Consider the following 17647-nt stretch of genomic DNA (forward strand, 5'->3'; position numbering starts at 1 on the left):
AAGGTTGAAATAATGGGCAGGAGGAAAGAAGAAAGGGAAAGCCCTTTGTAAGGAAGGTATACAAACATTTCAGGGTATAGGAGATACTGTCAATGTCCTGCCTGTACTTCATACAGCCTGTGCCATTTAAGTGCATATTTTCCTGACTTTCAAATGTCGGAACCTGTATTTCTTTGTATGAGGCCTTTTACTAGGTCAACAAAGCCCACTCTGTCTAAGAATATGACATCCCAAAATGATGGGGCATTGTCTGCCTCTGGAAGGTCTATTTTCTACAGCATTCCCTGAAGTTCTTCAGTAACATTAGTCTGTTTAATAATAAGCACTTTGTTAGCCTCCTTCTTTTCTCTGTCTCAATTCCTCACTCCCCTGCCAGAGTTTCCTGGAACAGTTCACGTGGTAGGCTGAATAATGACGCCCCCCATATGTCTAGATTCTTGCTCTTATAAATGATACCACATGCGGCAAAAGAATTCAGAGGTACAGTTAAAGTTGTTGAGATGGGAGAAATGTTCTACAATCAGATAGAACCTAAATGTAATCACACATGTCCACATAAAAGGGAGGTCCAGGTAGATTTGATGCAGAAGGAAATATGGCCACTGAAGCAAGATGCTAATGATTCTGGCTGTGAATTATAGCATCCATAGAAAACTAGTGTATCTTTTGGTACTGGATATACGTTACTGCTCTAAGAAATATCTAAAACCACACAAGTACTTTTGGAATTGAATAATGGCTGAGCACAGTAAAGAAAGCCAATATTGTCTTAGAGAATTCCTAAACTATCATACCCAGACAATTGATACATGAATATATGAATCTGATAGGTGTTGTGGGTAAAGGCTTAGAAGGAAATCAGGAACAAAATATTGGAAATTGAAGAGGGGACGGGTGTCCTGTCAGTGTTTGGCCCATACTAGTGCACAGAAATCTTAGCTGAATTGTACCCAACAGTTATGTGAAAAGTAGAACTTGAAAGTGGTGAATTTGGATATTTAACTGAGTAACTTTCCAAACAAAATATCAAAGTGTTGAAGACATGGACTCTTTCTCCCCTCACAACCCCCGCTTGCTGCTTATAGTAAAATGTTAGAAGAAGAACATAAAAATGAGGGAAGAATTGTTAAGCAGAAAGGAACCAGGATTTGATCCTATGATAAAGTCTCAGCCTATCCACATTCTAAAAGACATCGAAATGAAAGGATTCACTGTCAGGAAAGCATCCTCTGGAGATGAAATCAAGGGTATGACTAGACATCCTTTTGCTAGTGCCCTTGAGGAAATCGAAAGGTCAAAGTATTCAGCCAGGTATGGTGATGCACACCTGTAATCTCAGCCATTTGGGAGGCTGAGGCAGGAGGTTCACAAGTTTGAGGCCACTCTTAGCAACTTAGCAAGGCCCTAAGCAAATTAGTGAGACCCTATCTCAAAATAAAAACGTAAAAAGGGCTGGGAGTGTGGCTTAGTGGTTAAGTGCTCCTGGGTTTAATCCCCACTATCAATAAATAAATAAATAAGAAAAATATAAAAAGACCAAAGTATTCAGTCACAGAGGATGAATGAAGAGATGTGGGGTGTGCTTCTCAACAGAAGCAAAGAATAGAGATGGAATTTTCCATGAAGGATCTATGAAGGAACCTCCCGTCCAATGCCATGAATTCCCATGACTTGCAGGGAAGACCTGTAAGTTTTTGAGAATGTTATATCAGCAGAAACAATGCTAGCTTATATTGAAAGGAACCAATGGAGGATTCAATGAATGGAGGCTCTGAGGCTCCCAAAATTTAGCAAGGATAAAGGCTGATAAGACTACACAGGTGGGGCGGAGGTTGTGACTCAAGTGGTAGAGCGCTTGCTTAGCATCATGAGGCACTGGGTTTGTACTAAGTGTACTAAGCATGGGGTACACTCCTCATCACTGTTGAGAGCCACAGCCAAAGGGGCCCCAGCAAACTTCCAGCTGCCAGCAAACTTCTAGCTGCCAACTGATTGGCTCCTCTGCGGTGATGCTCATTGGGCTGTTTCCCCGCCCTTTCAGACTTCGGAGCTGCTCATTGGGGGACTTTTTTTTGGCTCTGCCCATGCGACCCAGCCAATCAGCCTCAAGAGCAGGAGGAGTGGGGGAGGTGGAGAGGCTTGTGGGAAGCTGGTGGTGGCAGTTGGGCTCTGAAGGTTTTTCCTGAGGAGCTGAGTGGTTTGGTGTGTGTGTTCTAAAAATAAAGTTCATTTCTTTTGACAAGTGTCTCCTGAATTGTGCCCAGCCAGACTGCGGCAATCACCACATAAAAAGAAAAGTAAAATAAAGGTATTGTGTCCATCTACAACCAAAAAAAAAAAAAACTACATAGGTCCAGCCGTGTACAGGTGGAGCATGCCTGTAATCCCAGCTGCTCGGGAGGCTGAGGCAGAAGGATGGCAAGTTCAAAGCCAGCCTCAGCAACAGCTAGGCGCTAAGCAACTCAGTGAGACCCTGTCTCTAAATAAAATATAAAATAGGTCTGGGGATGGGGCTCAGTGGCTCAGTTTCCCTGAGTTCAAATCCCTGGTACCAAAAAAAAGAACAGAGGTGCAAAACCGTGTGGCCATTCACTTAAGGGAAAGAAGATAACTTTGGAGGCAGATCTTAGTGCCTGAAGGCCAGAGCTATAGCCCCATGTGAAGTTATATGGTCCGTAGGATCAGAGGAAAGAGTCTTATGCCACAGAAGATTATGGCCAGGCCTTGAAACCTAATGGAGTTTTACACAGTTGAGTTTTTAAATTGCTTGGATTGGAGATTCCTTTCTTCCCTCTACTTTCTCCCTTTTTGAATGGGAAAGTTAATGGCTATAAATGAGCCAAAGCATAAGAAAAAAAAAAAAAAAACAGCTGGGCATGGTAGCACCTGCCTGTAATCTCAGTGACTTGGGAGGCTGAGACAGGAGGATCATAAGTTCAAGGCCAGCCTTCGAAACTTAGTGAGGCCCTAAGCAACCTAGTGAGACCCTGTCTCAAAATAAAAAATAAAAAGGACCGGGAGTGTGGCTCAGTAGATAAGCGACCCTGGGTTCAATCCCTGGTACCAAAAAATAAAAATCAAATAAAACAAAAATAAATTTAAAAAGCAGAAACACAAGATTAATGGAGAAGAAAATTAAAATGGAAGATTAAAAAAAAGAAGCAACATCTCTTGGTACCTTGGTGTTACCTAGGAAAGTCAAGAAAGATACATCTGGACTAAAACTAAGCATGGGGTACACTTCTCTATCAGCAATGTTTACCTGGCTCTGAGATGGGTATACATTTTTTTTTTCAAACAGGATAAAATAATGACCCTCATAGAGACATGGAATGAGCATGTATTAAAAGAGAAAGATGGTGATGAAAGAGAATCCAGAAAAATAGACATAGGAATACTGATCAGGCATGTTTAATGTGTAGATACAGGAAACTAAGAGAAGGTTGTAAAAGCCCTCAAAGAGAATAAAAAGGCTAGAATCAGATAACCTGGAGTGGTATCCTATAAGCAGGGCAACATTTTCCACTGAAGCACACATTTATTTCTACAGTATTAAGAATTCCCTAAAAATCATTAGAATGACCAGGTTCCTGTGATACGCATTTCTAGCCTGAGGCCTCCTAAGGGCCTGGTGGGCAGCCATGACACTTTAAAGCCAAGGATGTCACAAAGACTGTGACTAACCAATGAGGGACAGGAATTGGGGATATAATGGGCAGGAATGAGTGCTGGTGTCTTCAGAGACCCAGCCCACCTGTTGAATCAAGCAGAGCTGACCCAAGCCAAACCCAGAAACCATCATGTCAAGGAAAGAGAGCTCCTGTAGAAAGAGCCATCACACTGAAGACCTTGCTTCTAGACCTGAGATTCAGATACCTGTGAGCTACGTGTACCACCTTCTACGGGAAGAGCAATACACCCCATTTATATGTTCCTCAATGACCCATTTCTTCCTCACCATGCTTGATCGCCTTACTGACTACATCCTGGAGCTGGCAGGCTCCGAGGCCAGGACACCACAAACCACCCCTCAACGTGGGAAGAAAGAAGATCATAACTGTGAGCCCCCTCGTGTCTTCAACAATGTGTCCTTCTCTTTGTTCGATGAGATGCCTGGACCCAGGAGGAATGGCTGAAAAATGCGTTGAGGAGCCCAGCCTCAGAACCTCGGCTGGAGTCACGTCTCACAGCCGAGGAAGCCCCAATTTTGTCATCAACAAATGTTATTAAATAATGTAAATCCATTTCAATGGTTCTGACTCGGTTTCTGTCATGTTGAGTTGGAGGGGTTTGTGAGGCACCCAGGAGGGGTTATCCCAAGGAGGGTTGGAGGGGTGGCAGTGAGGGTCATTGTGAGGTGTTTGAACCAGTGATTTCAGGGGAGCAGTTTCTAATGGAGACAGGGCGGTCCCTGGGGGGGGAGCTGGCTGGGGTAGGAGGCAGAGAAGCTGTCCTTGTGGGCCCTGAACAAGGAGGACCCTGGGAGGCCAGGGGGTTGGCTGGGGCCTTCCCAGGCATGTGGGGTTCCCAGCAGGAAGCTGGTAACTGGGGAGGAGCTGAAAACCATGACTGAGGTGGGGAAGGCTTTCTTCACAGTAGAGAAAGTCTGAAGTCAGAAGGTGGCAGTGGTGGGAGTGGGGGGAGATGGTGGCACACCATTGGCATGAACTTAATGGGATGGGCTTAACATCATATGTTATTTATGTATCATCTCATTCTAAAAAATGACTTATGGTGTGGATTATTTGCTAGTGTAGTGAATATAATTTTCTCTCTCCTTTTATAGACATTGGCCTTGATATCTAAAACCTATGAGCTCACTTAAGCAGTTCTTAAGTGTTATTAATTATTAATGGACAGGCTTACTTATGAATGTATTACATTTATAATATGATCATCTATCCTAGTTTTGGATTAAAATTGTAATCATCAGAGTGATATTTGATAGAAGAGGAAAGAAATATCAGTGGCCAAATACATGCTTTAAGAGGTTTAAGAATAACCTATGTAGCCAGGTACAGTGGCAAATGCCTGTAATCCCAGAGGCTCTGGAGGCTGAGGCAGGAGGATCGTGAGTTCGAAACCAGCCTGGGCAATTGGCAAGGCCCTAAGCAATGTTAACAAGACGCTGTCTCAAAACAGAAAAAGGGCTAGGGAATGACTGGTTAAGCGCCCCTGGGTTCAATCCCCAGTACCAAAAAAAGAAAAGGAATAAGCTCTGTAATTCTGTTATGAGTAGTGGACACAGAAGTACATAATACTTTGTAAATTTCATGCTCTATACTAAGTTTTAAAGTTGTGGTGTCAATTTTAATAATCTATCCCATTGTCTGTGAGTGTTCATATTGAGGTTTTCACTGATCATCGGGTTCTCAAGAGACTGCTGGCCTTTCACAGAGGGCTGCTCAGAAGCTACCAAGTTCACTTCCCAAAAAGAATCAGGAGACCCAGATTTCAGATCCCCGTGCACCACTTTCTGGCCACATAATCTTGGACATTTATTTTTTCCTTCTGAGCAGCAGTTTGGTCATGTATGAGATGAGGCATAAGAGTCCCTCAATCTTGGGTTTTTCTAAATATTTCCACTCATTTGGGAGACAGTCATTCTGAGACCTTCTGGTACCATCCCAAAGTCTGATTACTTCATTCCTGTGGGTGTGTGCTCAAGGACAGATAGCTCTGCCTAGAGTGTGGAAGAATGGTACCCTGTTTCCCCTGAGATTAGGGAAGGGGAGAGACTAGGGTGGAGCAGAGACAGAGGAAGTAAAAGAAACATGTCCATTTTAAAAACAAGTGGTAGTGGCAGAGCAGCAAGGGCTATATTCGAAGCATAAAGTGGGTCACTGTTATATTTCCCCATTGTCAATTTCTACATTCCATTTCTATGGAAAAATGGGCGACAACATCTCTAAGCTGCTTCCTGCTAAAAGAAGGTGAAATTTGGGGAAGTAACCCAAAGTCCTTGCTGTGTATCAGGTGAGACAGGGACAGTTAAGGGTATTCAGCAACAGAGCAGTCCAGAGGTCCACAGTGGCAGATGGCAGGTGGACAAAGCATACATAGGGCAGGGATCACACTAAGATAACAATAAACAGGACAGCAAAGCATTACTTTTTTGTAAACAATCAGCACAAAAGCAATTGGTATTTTGGCTAGTCTCTGGAAATTAGGAAGACAGTAACTCATAAGCATATTAGTGAAAAACTATCAATTTACCAATCAATATAGGAGATTAGGAAGATTTGTAGGTCTATGAGGTCAAGCTCAAATTAACTCAGGACAAATTTGAGGCTCTTGAGTTCTTTATGATCATTATTATTAGGCACTCCCACCATCTCTCCCACTGGAGAGTTCACCAGTGGTGTCCTCTCCACAAGCCCAAATCAAGGGAAAGCTTCCTCACCATCTTCACTCCCAATTTGCAGAATGCACAAAAGGCCTAAACTTGGTGGTCTCATGCCTTCCCAAGGGCTGATTCCTGCTCTGACCTCTTTTCTTCCTGAGAATAGGTTTCCTTGTACTTTTGGAAGGGGCATTTGGCAGGGTGCTAGATTAGGATGATGACTACTCTGTGCCATGTGCCATGTGGAGCTGCAGCTCACAGAGAACAAGTGAATTACAACTCCAGTAGAGAACACGTGAAAGATAGCCTTTGAATCCCTCTTTAAAAGCCCCCTGTTCCTGCTGATGGGCAGAATCACAGCCTCTGGGACAGAAAACCCCCGTGTTTCTCCTTTGCTAGCAAAGCAATAAACTTTTTTCTCAAAATAATAATAGTAATAACAATAAAGTCCAAGCTTTTGCATGATCTAAAAATCTTAGAATTAAAAAAATCTTTAAAGTGACATACTATAAAACTTCTTTACTATGATTCAATTAATAAAACATGAATTTATATTTCTCATAATGTTTTATTTGTTTATTATGGTATTAGAGATTGAACCCAGGGACACGTTGCCACTGAGTTAGATCTCCAGTCCTTCTTATTTTTTTTTTTTTGAGACAGAGTTTCACTAAGTTTCACTAAATTGCTGGCCTTGTGATCTTTCTGCCTTTGCCACCAACTCAGGTTGCTGGGATTACAGATGTGCACCACCACACCCAGCATCCCATAATCTTAAAGATCAAAAAGATGTAATGCCAATTAAGTGATTAGCAGACATTCATAATTTTGGAAAAACACACCTAAATAGCATAAAAATGTATGGTTTTATTAGACCTGGTGCTGATAAATAAGAGCAGATATAGGTTTGTTTCATTAAACCTAAACTATCTTGTTTATCAAAGACTTACATAAATTATGTGCATTTGAATTTAGACGGTTGTGAGCTGGTTTCTGAGAGAATATATATTGTTTAAATCTATCAAGTTTAAAGTTATTATAGTTCAATTTTCTTATTAAAGTGAATTTTTGAAATATTTAATTTATATAACCAGTTATATATCTACATATGCAAATCAGAACAGAGCTTCATGAATTTGAGAAACTTAATAATCTGTCAAAACCATCCAGAGGTAGGAAAATTTAAAATACATAATCAGAGGTATCAAAATGCATAAATGCATTCTACTGTCATGTATAGCTAATTAAAACAAATAAAGACATTTAAAAATATATATTTCTGAATGGCAGAGACATGGAGGCACAGAGAAATAGAGTTTATAGCTTCAGCTCTGCAATTCAATCATGGGTCAAATGAAAAAAAGCAACAGCAAAATTTCCTGGTCCAGATACAAAAATAATTGTTGTCCCAGAGGGTATGCATTTCTTAATTGATCTGACCTTAAAATAGACAAATAGATAAATAACAAAACTGACAAACCAAATACACTGTGTGTCTCATCCAGCAAAGACTAGATTTCTATAAATCATTTACAGAGATCTCCAGATGGTCAGAACCTAAAACCAGATTTCCAACCATTTTGTCAATGAAGAGAATAACTTATTAGCCATTTGAGACCAAAAACTAGACATATAAAATGAGTAGGAAGGAAAATGAAATGAAAAATTCAACATTGAAATTATACCTAGAAAAAACAAAACTGACAGAGTTCTGTTGTGCTTTGGATACACCTAGAACAGGCAAGAAAAGACACTCTTGGGCCTTACTGAGCCTGAGGATACATCTCTGTTACTAAAGTTTCTAGGTGAATCTACTGGGAATATCAGTAGGCCTCAAATACAGTTTAAACGGTATTTTCAAACAGAGTAAAATCATGGTACTCGTGCAGATATGAAATGGAAATATTCTGAAAGACTCTTCTTAACTCACGAGGGAATTGACAGATATTATACGCAGTTCAAAAAAGAATCCAAAAAACAGACATTGAAATGTTTTTCATGGGGGATAGAGCTCAGTTGGTAGAGTGCTTGCCTCACATGCCCAGGCCCTGGGTTCAATTCCCAGCACAAAAAAAAAAGAGTTCAGATGGAGAAATGTTTATCATGAATATTTAAGTAACTGTATAAATGGAGGCAAAATTGTTTTTATTACAACATGAGAGAGCAGATAGACCTCTCCCAGACAACATGTTCAACATGTCTATCAGTGACCCAGATTTCAAAAGGGATGGGAAAAAGAATAAAGACAAAGTAAGGCTAGAATAATCAGAAAACCTAGTATAGTGTGCTCTAGGTAGAGTAATGTTTTCAGTGAAACATGAATTTGTACTAGAATGTTAAAGCCCAATAGAAAGTTAGAATTCCCACAAGAAGAGAGTCCCCTAAGGCCACTAACTTCCTATTATGGGCATTTGTAGACCGAGGCCTGATCAGGGCCCAGTGGACACCAGTGATATCATAAAGTGTAGGGTGTCACAAAGGCAGGTTCTGACCAATGAGGGACTGGAACACACTGATATAGTGAGCAGGACTAAGCTTTGATGTTTCAAGAGGCCCCGGCCACTGGAGAAATCAAGCACAGCCTGTGGTAGCAGAAGCCATCAAGCATCATGGCTGGAAAAAAAATACCATCAGAACTACAGGACTAAGAAGCAGACCATCTACAGATCCATCAGAACAGAGCTGCAGTTCCCTGTGACCCACGTGGACCGCCTCCTGAGACAAGATCACTATGCCCAGCGTCTAAGCTTTTTTACACCCGTTTTCCTGGCTGGTGTCCTTGAGTACCTAACAGCTAAAATCCTGGATCTGGCAGCTCAGAAGGCCGAGAGCAACCGCAGGGCACACATCACCCCGGATCATGTGAAGAAGGTGCTGGAACAGAACCCGCAGCTCTGCCGCCTCTTCAAGGCTAACACCAAATCCCTGGGAACTGACAAGGCCTACAAGAGTAGGAAGTAATGGTGCCTGGGTCTCCAGCCCTGGTGGGACTTCCATCAAGTGTCTCACTCAGCTCCAAAATCCCATAGAGGAGGGAGCCTGTGCTGTTGTCATCATCATTAAAGCGTTTAAGTCAAAGCTTGTGGATGTGACTCCTCTCAGTTTCTGTCATGTTGAGTTGGAGGGGTTTGTGAGGCACCCAGGAGGGGCTATCCCAAAGAGGGTTGGAGGGGTGACAGCGGGGGTCAGTGTGGGGTGTTCGAATCAGTGATTTCAGGGGAGTGGTTTCTAATAGGGACAGTGCGTTCCATGGTGTGTGGGGGGGCTGGCTGGGGTAGGAGGCAGAGAAGCTGTCCTTGTGGGCCCTGAACAAGGAGGACCCTGGGAGGCCAGGGGGTTGGCTGGGGCCTTCCCAGGCATGTGGGGTTCCCAGCAGGAAGCTGGTAACTGGGGAGGAGCTGAAAACCATGACTGAGGTGGGGAAGGCTTTCTTCACAGTAGAGAAAGTCTGAAGTCAGAAGGTGGCAGTGGTGGGAGTGGGGGGAGAATGTGGCACACCATTGACATGAACTTAATGGGATGGGGTGTTCACACAAAGATGGAGGAGGGATGGAGAAACCACAAGGAAATGTCTGAAACAGGAATGATGAGGATGCTAATTCATTTATTCTTTATTCATATTCTTACACTCTGCCTCATTTTAAAAGAGGGCTTATGCAGTGGCAGGCCACGCTCTGGTTTCCTCTGTGCTCCCTGTGCCTGGTGCAGACTCACCCTCCCTGCCTCTGTGGAAACAGAAGCACTTGGCTTGGCCTTTGGCTAATTCCCAGGAGCAGCCTGAAGATGGAGACAGTGTCAGGGCTCCTTGGACGCTGTGCATGTAGAAACCCAAGAAGCCTTTCTTGTCACATAATACCCGCAGGTCCTCACACAGCAACCTCATGGTCAGGACATCCACCCCACAAAGCTGTGATTCCACATAGAGCCATGAAGCACTCCTTGGCCAAGTTCATCTCTTCCTGCACTGCTCATGCAAGTAGCAAGCAGGCCTCTCCCCAGCGACTGCTGGTGGAGGGTCCCCTTCAGCTGATCACATGGTAGGGACACCATTGCCCCTCTCTTCCCTGCAGTGAAACATCTCAGTGTCCAGGGCCTGGGTTTCTCCTAGTCCTGTGTCCTTTTGTGGAGAATGAGTGCCTCTAAGATGGGCAATGTCAGGGAGTAGTCTGAGTCACACTCTGGTGTGTGAGGTGGCACTTGGAGTTTAAACCTGAATGAGCCCTTGCTGGTGGGCCCTCTACAGAGTCAAGGGGCTTAGAAGATCAGCAGTGACACTACTGTCCCTTTATATATTATGTTCAGTTGTGTTTGTGGTGTTCACAGGAAACATGGGGACTCTGACCAGCATGGCAGCAGGCTAATCATCATGCCAAATGCCCCTTCCACGTGTGCAAAGAAATGTATACTCGGGAAGAAAAGGGGTGCAGTGAGAACTACTGCCCTTGAGAAGGCATGAGACCACCCAGGTTTAAGCCTCTTGTGCCTTTTTGAACAATGGGTGGGTGATGTGAGGAAACCTTCCCTGTAGCTCGGATCCTGTGGAGAGAGAATGCTAAAACCTGACCGAAGAGAGGCTACCAGCCAGGTCTGTGGTCACGTCACTGTCAGGACCTGCCAGGGTCTGACACAGGCCAACACAGCAGAAATTATCATCCGTGACAATGGATGAGCCCAAGAGTCAAGTCTTGAGGGGAATTTAGAATAATATTGCCATTGCCTGGGGAAATGATGCCTTTTGAAGCCCCAGGTCCCCTTACCACCGTGACAGATCCTGAAGGATATGACCAGAATCTGACAGTCTGAAATTTTGAAAAGGGCCTTTCTTACTCCCAAAAGATGATTCTAAAAAGAGCAATCCTTCTACTGAATTCCAATATACTGTTATGTAATTCACAAATCACAAAGTGCCCAGGTCACATTCCTATTCAGCTTCATCAGGAATACAGTGTTATTTTAGAAAGAAAATTAATTGGCTATCCACATTTAAAAATCAACATGTTTTTGGCCAGGGATGTAGCACAGTGGTAATATGCTCACTTGGTAAGAGCGAGGCCCTGGATTTGATCCTCACCACTGCAAAAAAAAATAATAAAAATTAAAATAACAAACTGAATAAATCAAAATCTAAAAATAATTTAAAGATCTAAATTTAAAAACGCTAAAAAAATCAAACAAAATCAAAAATCTCAATTTGAAAATCTTAATTTGTGACTTCTCTTGGGAAATCACAGGGCCTGGGCATGTACATGGCTCACATCAGACAGAAATGATTAGCTGCTGCCCCATTAAAACTATCCTCTGTTGGTTGTAGCCCATACCCTTCCCTCTTGTATCCCATTGTTAACTCTGCTTATTTATAGTACCTGCACAGCTCCAAATACTACTTGAATTCATTATTCCTGCTGGAAGTTAAATCTAAAGCCATGATGTTCAGAAATATTCTTATTTAACCAATTAATAAAGTTACATTCTCCTCAAACTGTCTCTGATATAAGACTGGTATTTTCTGTGTTTCTCGTTCTATCCAATTGTTGACAGATATGTGATCCTATTGTGCATGACTAATATAAAGGACATCTTTGAATCATCACTAGAGTTCAACAGCACCCAGACTGGTGTACATTCTCCCCAACAAGAAGATTCCACTTACTTAAATATGTGACAATCTCAGATTTCTATAAAGTTTCCTAAATGGTGTTGCTCAATTCCCATACTTGTTGGAGTCAATCTTACTTGTTGTTGATGCTCGTTCCTGTAGTGTATCCTGAGAAAAATGCTTTGAGATAGAACGTGTTAAATGTTCCCCTTTGGGAAAAAAGAATTCAAGTCTTCAATACTGAGGTATTAGTATTTCTCAGATTTCTGCCTTTTTTTTTTCTTTTTTTGGTACCTGGGATGGAACCCAACGGTGCTGTACCACTGAGATACATTCCCAACCTTTTATATACATGTATATTCAGTTGTAGATGGACACAACACTTTTTATTTTATTTGTTTTTATTTATTTATTTTATGTGATGCTGGGGGTCGAACCCAGTGCCTCACATATGCTAGGCAAGCACTGTATCACTGAGCCACAACCCGGCCATTCCCAGCCCTTTTCATCTTTTGAGATAGGGTCTTGCTAAATTGCCGAGACTGGCCTCAAACTTTTGATCCTCCTGCCTCAACCTCTGAACTTTTGTATACTGCTTTTGTGACCGTGGACAAATCCTGAAATTATTTTTCATAACATTGGAATATTCAATTTACTTTCTTGTACTGTTTTAGGACTGTGATTTTAAATAGAACAAAAGTCAGTGAATAGGGTCTGCATTTAATATTCTTTTAGTGTTTGTCCTTTGAAGTCCTTCAAGGAAGTAAAAGATTGGTTTCTCTTAATATTCTAGAATAACTGGGGGTGAAATGTCTCTAAACTTCTTCTGTTAAAGCAAAATGTACCAAAGAAGGCAGGTTTGATATTGTGATTGTGAGATATTTGAGTTCTAAAATGTAGGATGAAAGGAATCTACCAACTCAACTCTGGGCGGGGCAGTCTTCATGACAGGAAGAGTCAAAATAGTGAAAGGAGAGGGAGAATACTACTCTGAGGGAGAATAACACTCTGTTCTTGCAGTCTGATTTACCTGGGTTTCCATCAGCCTTCCAGGTTTTAAAATGAGGTTGAAAAGTATTTCAAAGATCTACTCAAGATATATGATTTGCCATGTTAAGCTTCTCAGTTAAGCTTTCTGGAAATTCTAACTATCCACTGACATGGTCGTAAAGGTGGTTATATGATAACATGAGAAGCTTGTGTTCAAGAGTCTATTCTCTGAAGTACTTGAGGTCCTGTCCTTTTTCTTGAATTCTGAGACTGGACTTTTTTGAAGACTTTTTTTTTTTTTGGTACTGGGAATTGAACTCAAGAGCACTCAACCACTGAGCCACATCCCCAGCCCTATTTTGTATTTTATCTAGAGTCAGGGTCTTGCTGAGTTGCTTAACACCTCATTTTTGCTGAAGCTGTTTAATTCGTGATCCTCCTGCCTCAGCCTCCTGAGCTGCTGGAATTACAGGTGTGCACCACTGCACCTGGCTGAAGACAAATTTTTTGAAGACAAAATTTCTGTCTTGCAGCTGATTGTAGGATTTCAGGGAAGCATCAATATATATCAAAAACTCTCTGGAGTTGACAGAAATGTAAAATGCTTGTGGTTCACTTATTCCAGGTAAAATAATATTTAATTGCCACAAGTAAAAATTCTGTGGGATAACAACAATAATAATATAACTGAAGAATATAAGGAGAAAAGGAGAAGAATATAAAGCCACAAAGAGTTTTTGTCAAAGTATCTATAAACAAAATGATTTAGCCTATTTTCTGTTAAGTATGGATGAGTGCTAAGCCTCTGTATTTGAATGAGCCTCCAGAGATAAATTTGATATGCTTCTTTAGTTGAAAAGTAATGACCTAGAAAATGCTAGATGCAAACTAAAATAGTCAGATTGCAACCAAACATTTAGAAATAAAAACTGAAATTATGCTTTATAACACTATAGTGTTATTGAATAATATGAGGGAAAGTCCTTCCAGGACTCTGATAAATAAAAACATAAAATTGACAGTGAGATTCTAACACTTATATAGATTCTTCCCTTACAAGACAGACTTTCTAAAATATTTCTGTTAATAATATTTTCCCTCCCCTAATTTTAACATAACACAATGTTTACACATATCAAGTAGCACATTGTACCCCAGGAATATGTACAATTGGTATGTGTCAACCATAAATAAGGTAAATTTTAAAAAAAAATTAACACAATGCAGACTGATAACCTCTTTGGATTAGAAAATTTTTTTTCCTTGTACAACTCAGAAGTATCATCATCAATGGACAGTAAATTTTTGTTATTTTCCAAGGACTGATGGGAAATTTTAAAAGATGTCTTGAGTGAAAAATATATTTCAATGCATTATTTTATTTTTCATTTTAAGATTCTGTTAGGGAAAGATAAAAATAAAATTGCCAGGATTTAAGTAGGATTGTAAAAACCTGAGAATGTGCATGGTTGTAGCTCAGTTATCTGTTTCTCAAAGTGGTACTGCAATAAATATTTAAATAAACACTAAAGTAGTAACTTATTTTCTTTCATTTAAAGATAGAAATCTGGGGCATATTAAAGTGAGAATGTGTTGCAAGTAATTCTATTGCAATATGTAATCTGTACTTTGGGGGCAGATTGTAAAGAAAATAACCTATAGAAACTGAGGTTGGACTCCCTGACATCCAGGATTATCAGTGTATAAATTTGTGTGCTTTTTAAGCCACCAAGGTTTTAGCAATTTACTTAAGCAATGTAGGAAATGAATACATTTGCAAAGTTATCTTGTACAATATATTATTAAAATCAAATCCATTCTCTAATAAAACTTAGTCTTTTTCCAGAGCAAATCAAATTTTTAGGTTGAATTCAAGATCCAAAATGATACTTAATTCTAAAGAAATCACAAGCTGTTTTTGAAAATTTATGCATTAGCTAATGAAAATTGAGTCAGCTTTGACAATTTTAATACAAATTTGTACTCTTTTTCAAATTCTGTTCTGTGAACTTTCCAAATCTTTTGATACCTGCTCAATTTTGTCTTTTGCCAGTCTCTTTCCTCTTGTGGGACAAAAAGCCATTTTGCTTCAGAACAGAAAAATTTTACTTTTTCTCTTAGTAAAACATAAACCTTATCTGGAGACTCCTTAGTAGAATTTCATTAACACATACAAATTATAACATTTAAGCCAAGCAACTTCTATTTCATGGAGAAAACTAGAGGTAGATAATTGTGTACTGTTTGTGATTTTTCTCAGATAGCTCATGAATATATCTAACTCAGTTTCATTCAGCTACATGCATTTCTTTGAGTTTTTGTTTGTTTGGTTTGATTTTTGCCAAGGGGTGGAGGGTACTCAGGATTGAACCCAGGAATGCTCTAGCACTGAGCTACATTCACAATCCTATTTATTTATTTATTGATACTGGGGATTGAACCTAGGAGTGCTTAACCACTGGGCCACATCCCCAGCCCTTTTTATTTTTTATTTTGAGACAAGGTCTTACTAAATTGATGAGGCTGACTTTGAACTCAAAGTCATCCTGCCTCAGCCTCCTGAGTCCTTTTCATTTTTAAAAGTTCTAAATTCCTGCAGTGTTTCAACTTTTAAGTGATGAAGACATTCGTTGAATGTTCGAAAAAGAATTCAAATTGTTTAAGCAAATTTATGATATTCACATCTTAAACTTGTTGTAGAAACAATTCTAGATCATTTTATTAGTAAAACTGTATAATTTTAGGAAAAATACACCCAAGAAACATAAAAATATGTGATTGCATTACACTTAGTATTGATAAATTAGGAAAGACATTATTATTTTCATAAAATCTGTATTAGGGTTCTCCAGAGAAACAGAACCCATAGGATATATACATTTCTGGTTATATATATTTGGAGATTTTATATATATATATATATATATGTAAATATATATTTACACACACACATATATAATCATACACACACACACATACATATATATGAAGAGCTTTATTATTGAAATTGTCTTACTTAGTTGTGGAGGCCAAGAAGTTCTACAACCTGAAAGCTTGAAACCCTGGAAATTTGAAGGTATAATTCAGTCTGTGTCTATAGGCCCTCAAACCAGGAATGCCTATGTATGAGGCCAGGAGAAGATGTGTTGAGAGCCATCTGTGGGCTGTGTGTGGACTGCATGGCGCATCACAGCCTAGTGAATAGGATAATCTAGTGTCTGGAACTTCCGGTGGACATTTCCTCTGGCTGACTGCCTAGACACATGGTGAGCCCTACTCAAGCTCTGCCCAAGGTCCCGCACAGCACCAGAGATGGGGTGACCTGCTGTAGCCTCATAGCCCCTCTGAGATGGGTGTAACCTGCCAAGATACCAGTCAATCTGCTGACTGCAAGATGTCACAAAGCAAGATTCCACCTCTGAAACCTTACCCCTGCCTCTGATGTTCCCCCTTAACTAAACCACAGGAGCCATTTTCTAGTTGTCCAGCTCCAGCTCCTGTTGGACTGAACCTATCAGGGCTTCATCTTTAAAACTATCCTTTCTTTTTGTCTTTTGTTCTTCTCTAATTATTCTAGACTTTAATTTCTCAGGAGGCTTATCCCTCTGAGCAGGCAAGAATTCCCTTTATCACCCCCATGATAAAGATGGATGTCCCAGCTTAGAGAGACTGAATTCTCCCTCTACCACCTTCTTGTTCTATTTGGGCCCTCCATGGATTGGATGATGCATAGTCACATTGGTTAGGGCAATCTTTACTCAGTTTCCTGATTCAAAGACTAATCTCTCCTAGAAGCACCCAGAAATAATGTTTTACCAGCTGTCAGGGGATCCCTTAGCCCATGCAAGTTGACAGACAACGTTAACCATCAAAAAACACAAAATATGGCGGTGCCGGTATTTAGAGCGCAACGGCTGACAGGCCAGGTCGCCTTCGCTCGCCTCTGCGCCTGCTCTGCGCCTGCTCCTCGGCCCGCTGTTTTCACCTCGCCGGCGCCGGCTGAGCTCGCCCCCCCCCCCCCCGCCCGCCCCCCCCCCCCGCCCGCAGACAGGTCAGAGACCAACAACAGCCCGGAGTATGCTTCATTCTTCGCGGTCATGGGCGCTTCGTCCTCCATGATCTTCAGCGCCCTGGGTGCCGCCTATGGCACTGCCAAGAGTGGCACCGGCATCGCAGCCATGTCAGTCATGAGGCCGGAGCTGATCATGAAGTCCATCATCCCAGTGGTCATGGCTGGGATCATCGCCATCTACGGCCTGGTGGTGGCAGTCCTCATCGCCAACTCCTTGAATGATGGTATTAGTCTCTACAGGAGTTTCCTCCAGCTTGGTGCAGGCCTGAGCGTCGGCCTGAGTGGCCTGGCAGCTGGCTTTGCCATTGGCATTGTGGGGGACGCCGGTGTTCAGGGCACTGCCCAGCAGCCCCTGCTGTTTGTGGGCATGATTCTGATCCTCATCTTCGCTGAGGTGCTTGGCCTCTACGGTCTCATTGTGGCCCTCATACTTTCCACAAAGTAGCCCCTCAAGCTCACCAGTCACAGAACATGATGTAAAGACCACCCCCTTCTCATTCCAGAAAGAACAGCCTGACAACACGCATGGGGAGCCGCCCCCTCCTCCGTAGTTGGTCTTGTAAATGTGCAGTGTCCTAGTGCCCATCGTGTGTTGCCCCGCCTGGCCCGGCCCCTTCCTCCCTGTGCTGTGGACATTGGCCCACTC

The 17647-nt window shown here is 41.6% G+C and overlaps 4 protein-coding genes across 7 annotated transcripts in view; all 4 read left to right on the forward strand.

Annotated features, from left to right (window-relative positions):
• Sytl5 (synaptotagmin like 5) overlaps positions 1-17647 on the forward strand; it is a 257975-nt gene that overhangs the window by 91495 nt on the left and 148833 nt on the right. The window lies entirely within an intron of this gene.
• Positions 3801-4136, forward strand: LOC124107145 (huntingtin-interacting protein M). The gene has a single exon (XM_046465060.1). It carries the CDS (start codon positions 3801-3803, stop codon positions 4134-4136), a length of 336 nt encoding a protein of 111 aa, XP_046321016.1.
• Positions 8531-9387, forward strand: LOC131424980 (histone H2A-Bbd type 1). The gene is made up of 2 exons (XM_058585754.1): positions 8531-8593; positions 8894-9387. Exons 1-2 carry the CDS (start codon positions 8531-8533, stop codon positions 9302-9304), a joined length of 474 nt encoding a protein of 157 aa, XP_058441737.1. The 3' UTR covers positions 9305-9387.
• LOC124107132 (V-type proton ATPase 16 kDa proteolipid subunit c-like) lies at positions 16975-17489 on the forward strand. The gene has a single exon (XM_046465050.2). The coding sequence runs from the start codon at positions 17027-17029 to the stop codon at positions 17444-17446; it is 420 nt and encodes a 139-aa protein (XP_046321006.1). The 5' UTR covers positions 16975-17026; the 3' UTR covers positions 17447-17489.

The sequence above is a fragment of the Marmota monax genome, unplaced genomic scaffold (assembly GCF_021218885.2).
Source record: "Marmota monax isolate L192 unplaced genomic scaffold, Marmota_monax_Labrador192_F-V1.1 WCK01_AAM20220418_F8-fsc00158, whole genome shotgun sequence".
NCBI lineage: Eukaryota > Metazoa > Chordata > Mammalia > Rodentia > Sciuridae > Marmota > Marmota monax.

Excerpts from the sequence above, each read along its gene's own strand:
- LOC124107145 (XM_046465060.1), top strand. The coding sequence starts at position 3,801 with ATGTCAAGGAAAGAGAGCTCCTGTAGAAAGAGCCATCACACTGAAGAC.
- LOC131424980 (XM_058585754.1), top strand. The coding sequence starts at position 8,531 with ATGTTCAACATGTCTATCAGTGACCCAGATTTCAAAAGGGATGGGAAA. Across the intron at positions 8,594-8,893 it reads GGAAAAAGAATAAAGACAAA|AGGCCCCGGCCACTGGAGAA; the intron begins GTAAGGCTAGAA and ends TGATGTTTCAAG.
- LOC124107132 (XM_046465050.2), top strand. The coding sequence starts at position 17,027 with ATGGGCGCTTCGTCCTCCATGATCTTCAGCGCCCTGGGTGCCGCCTAT.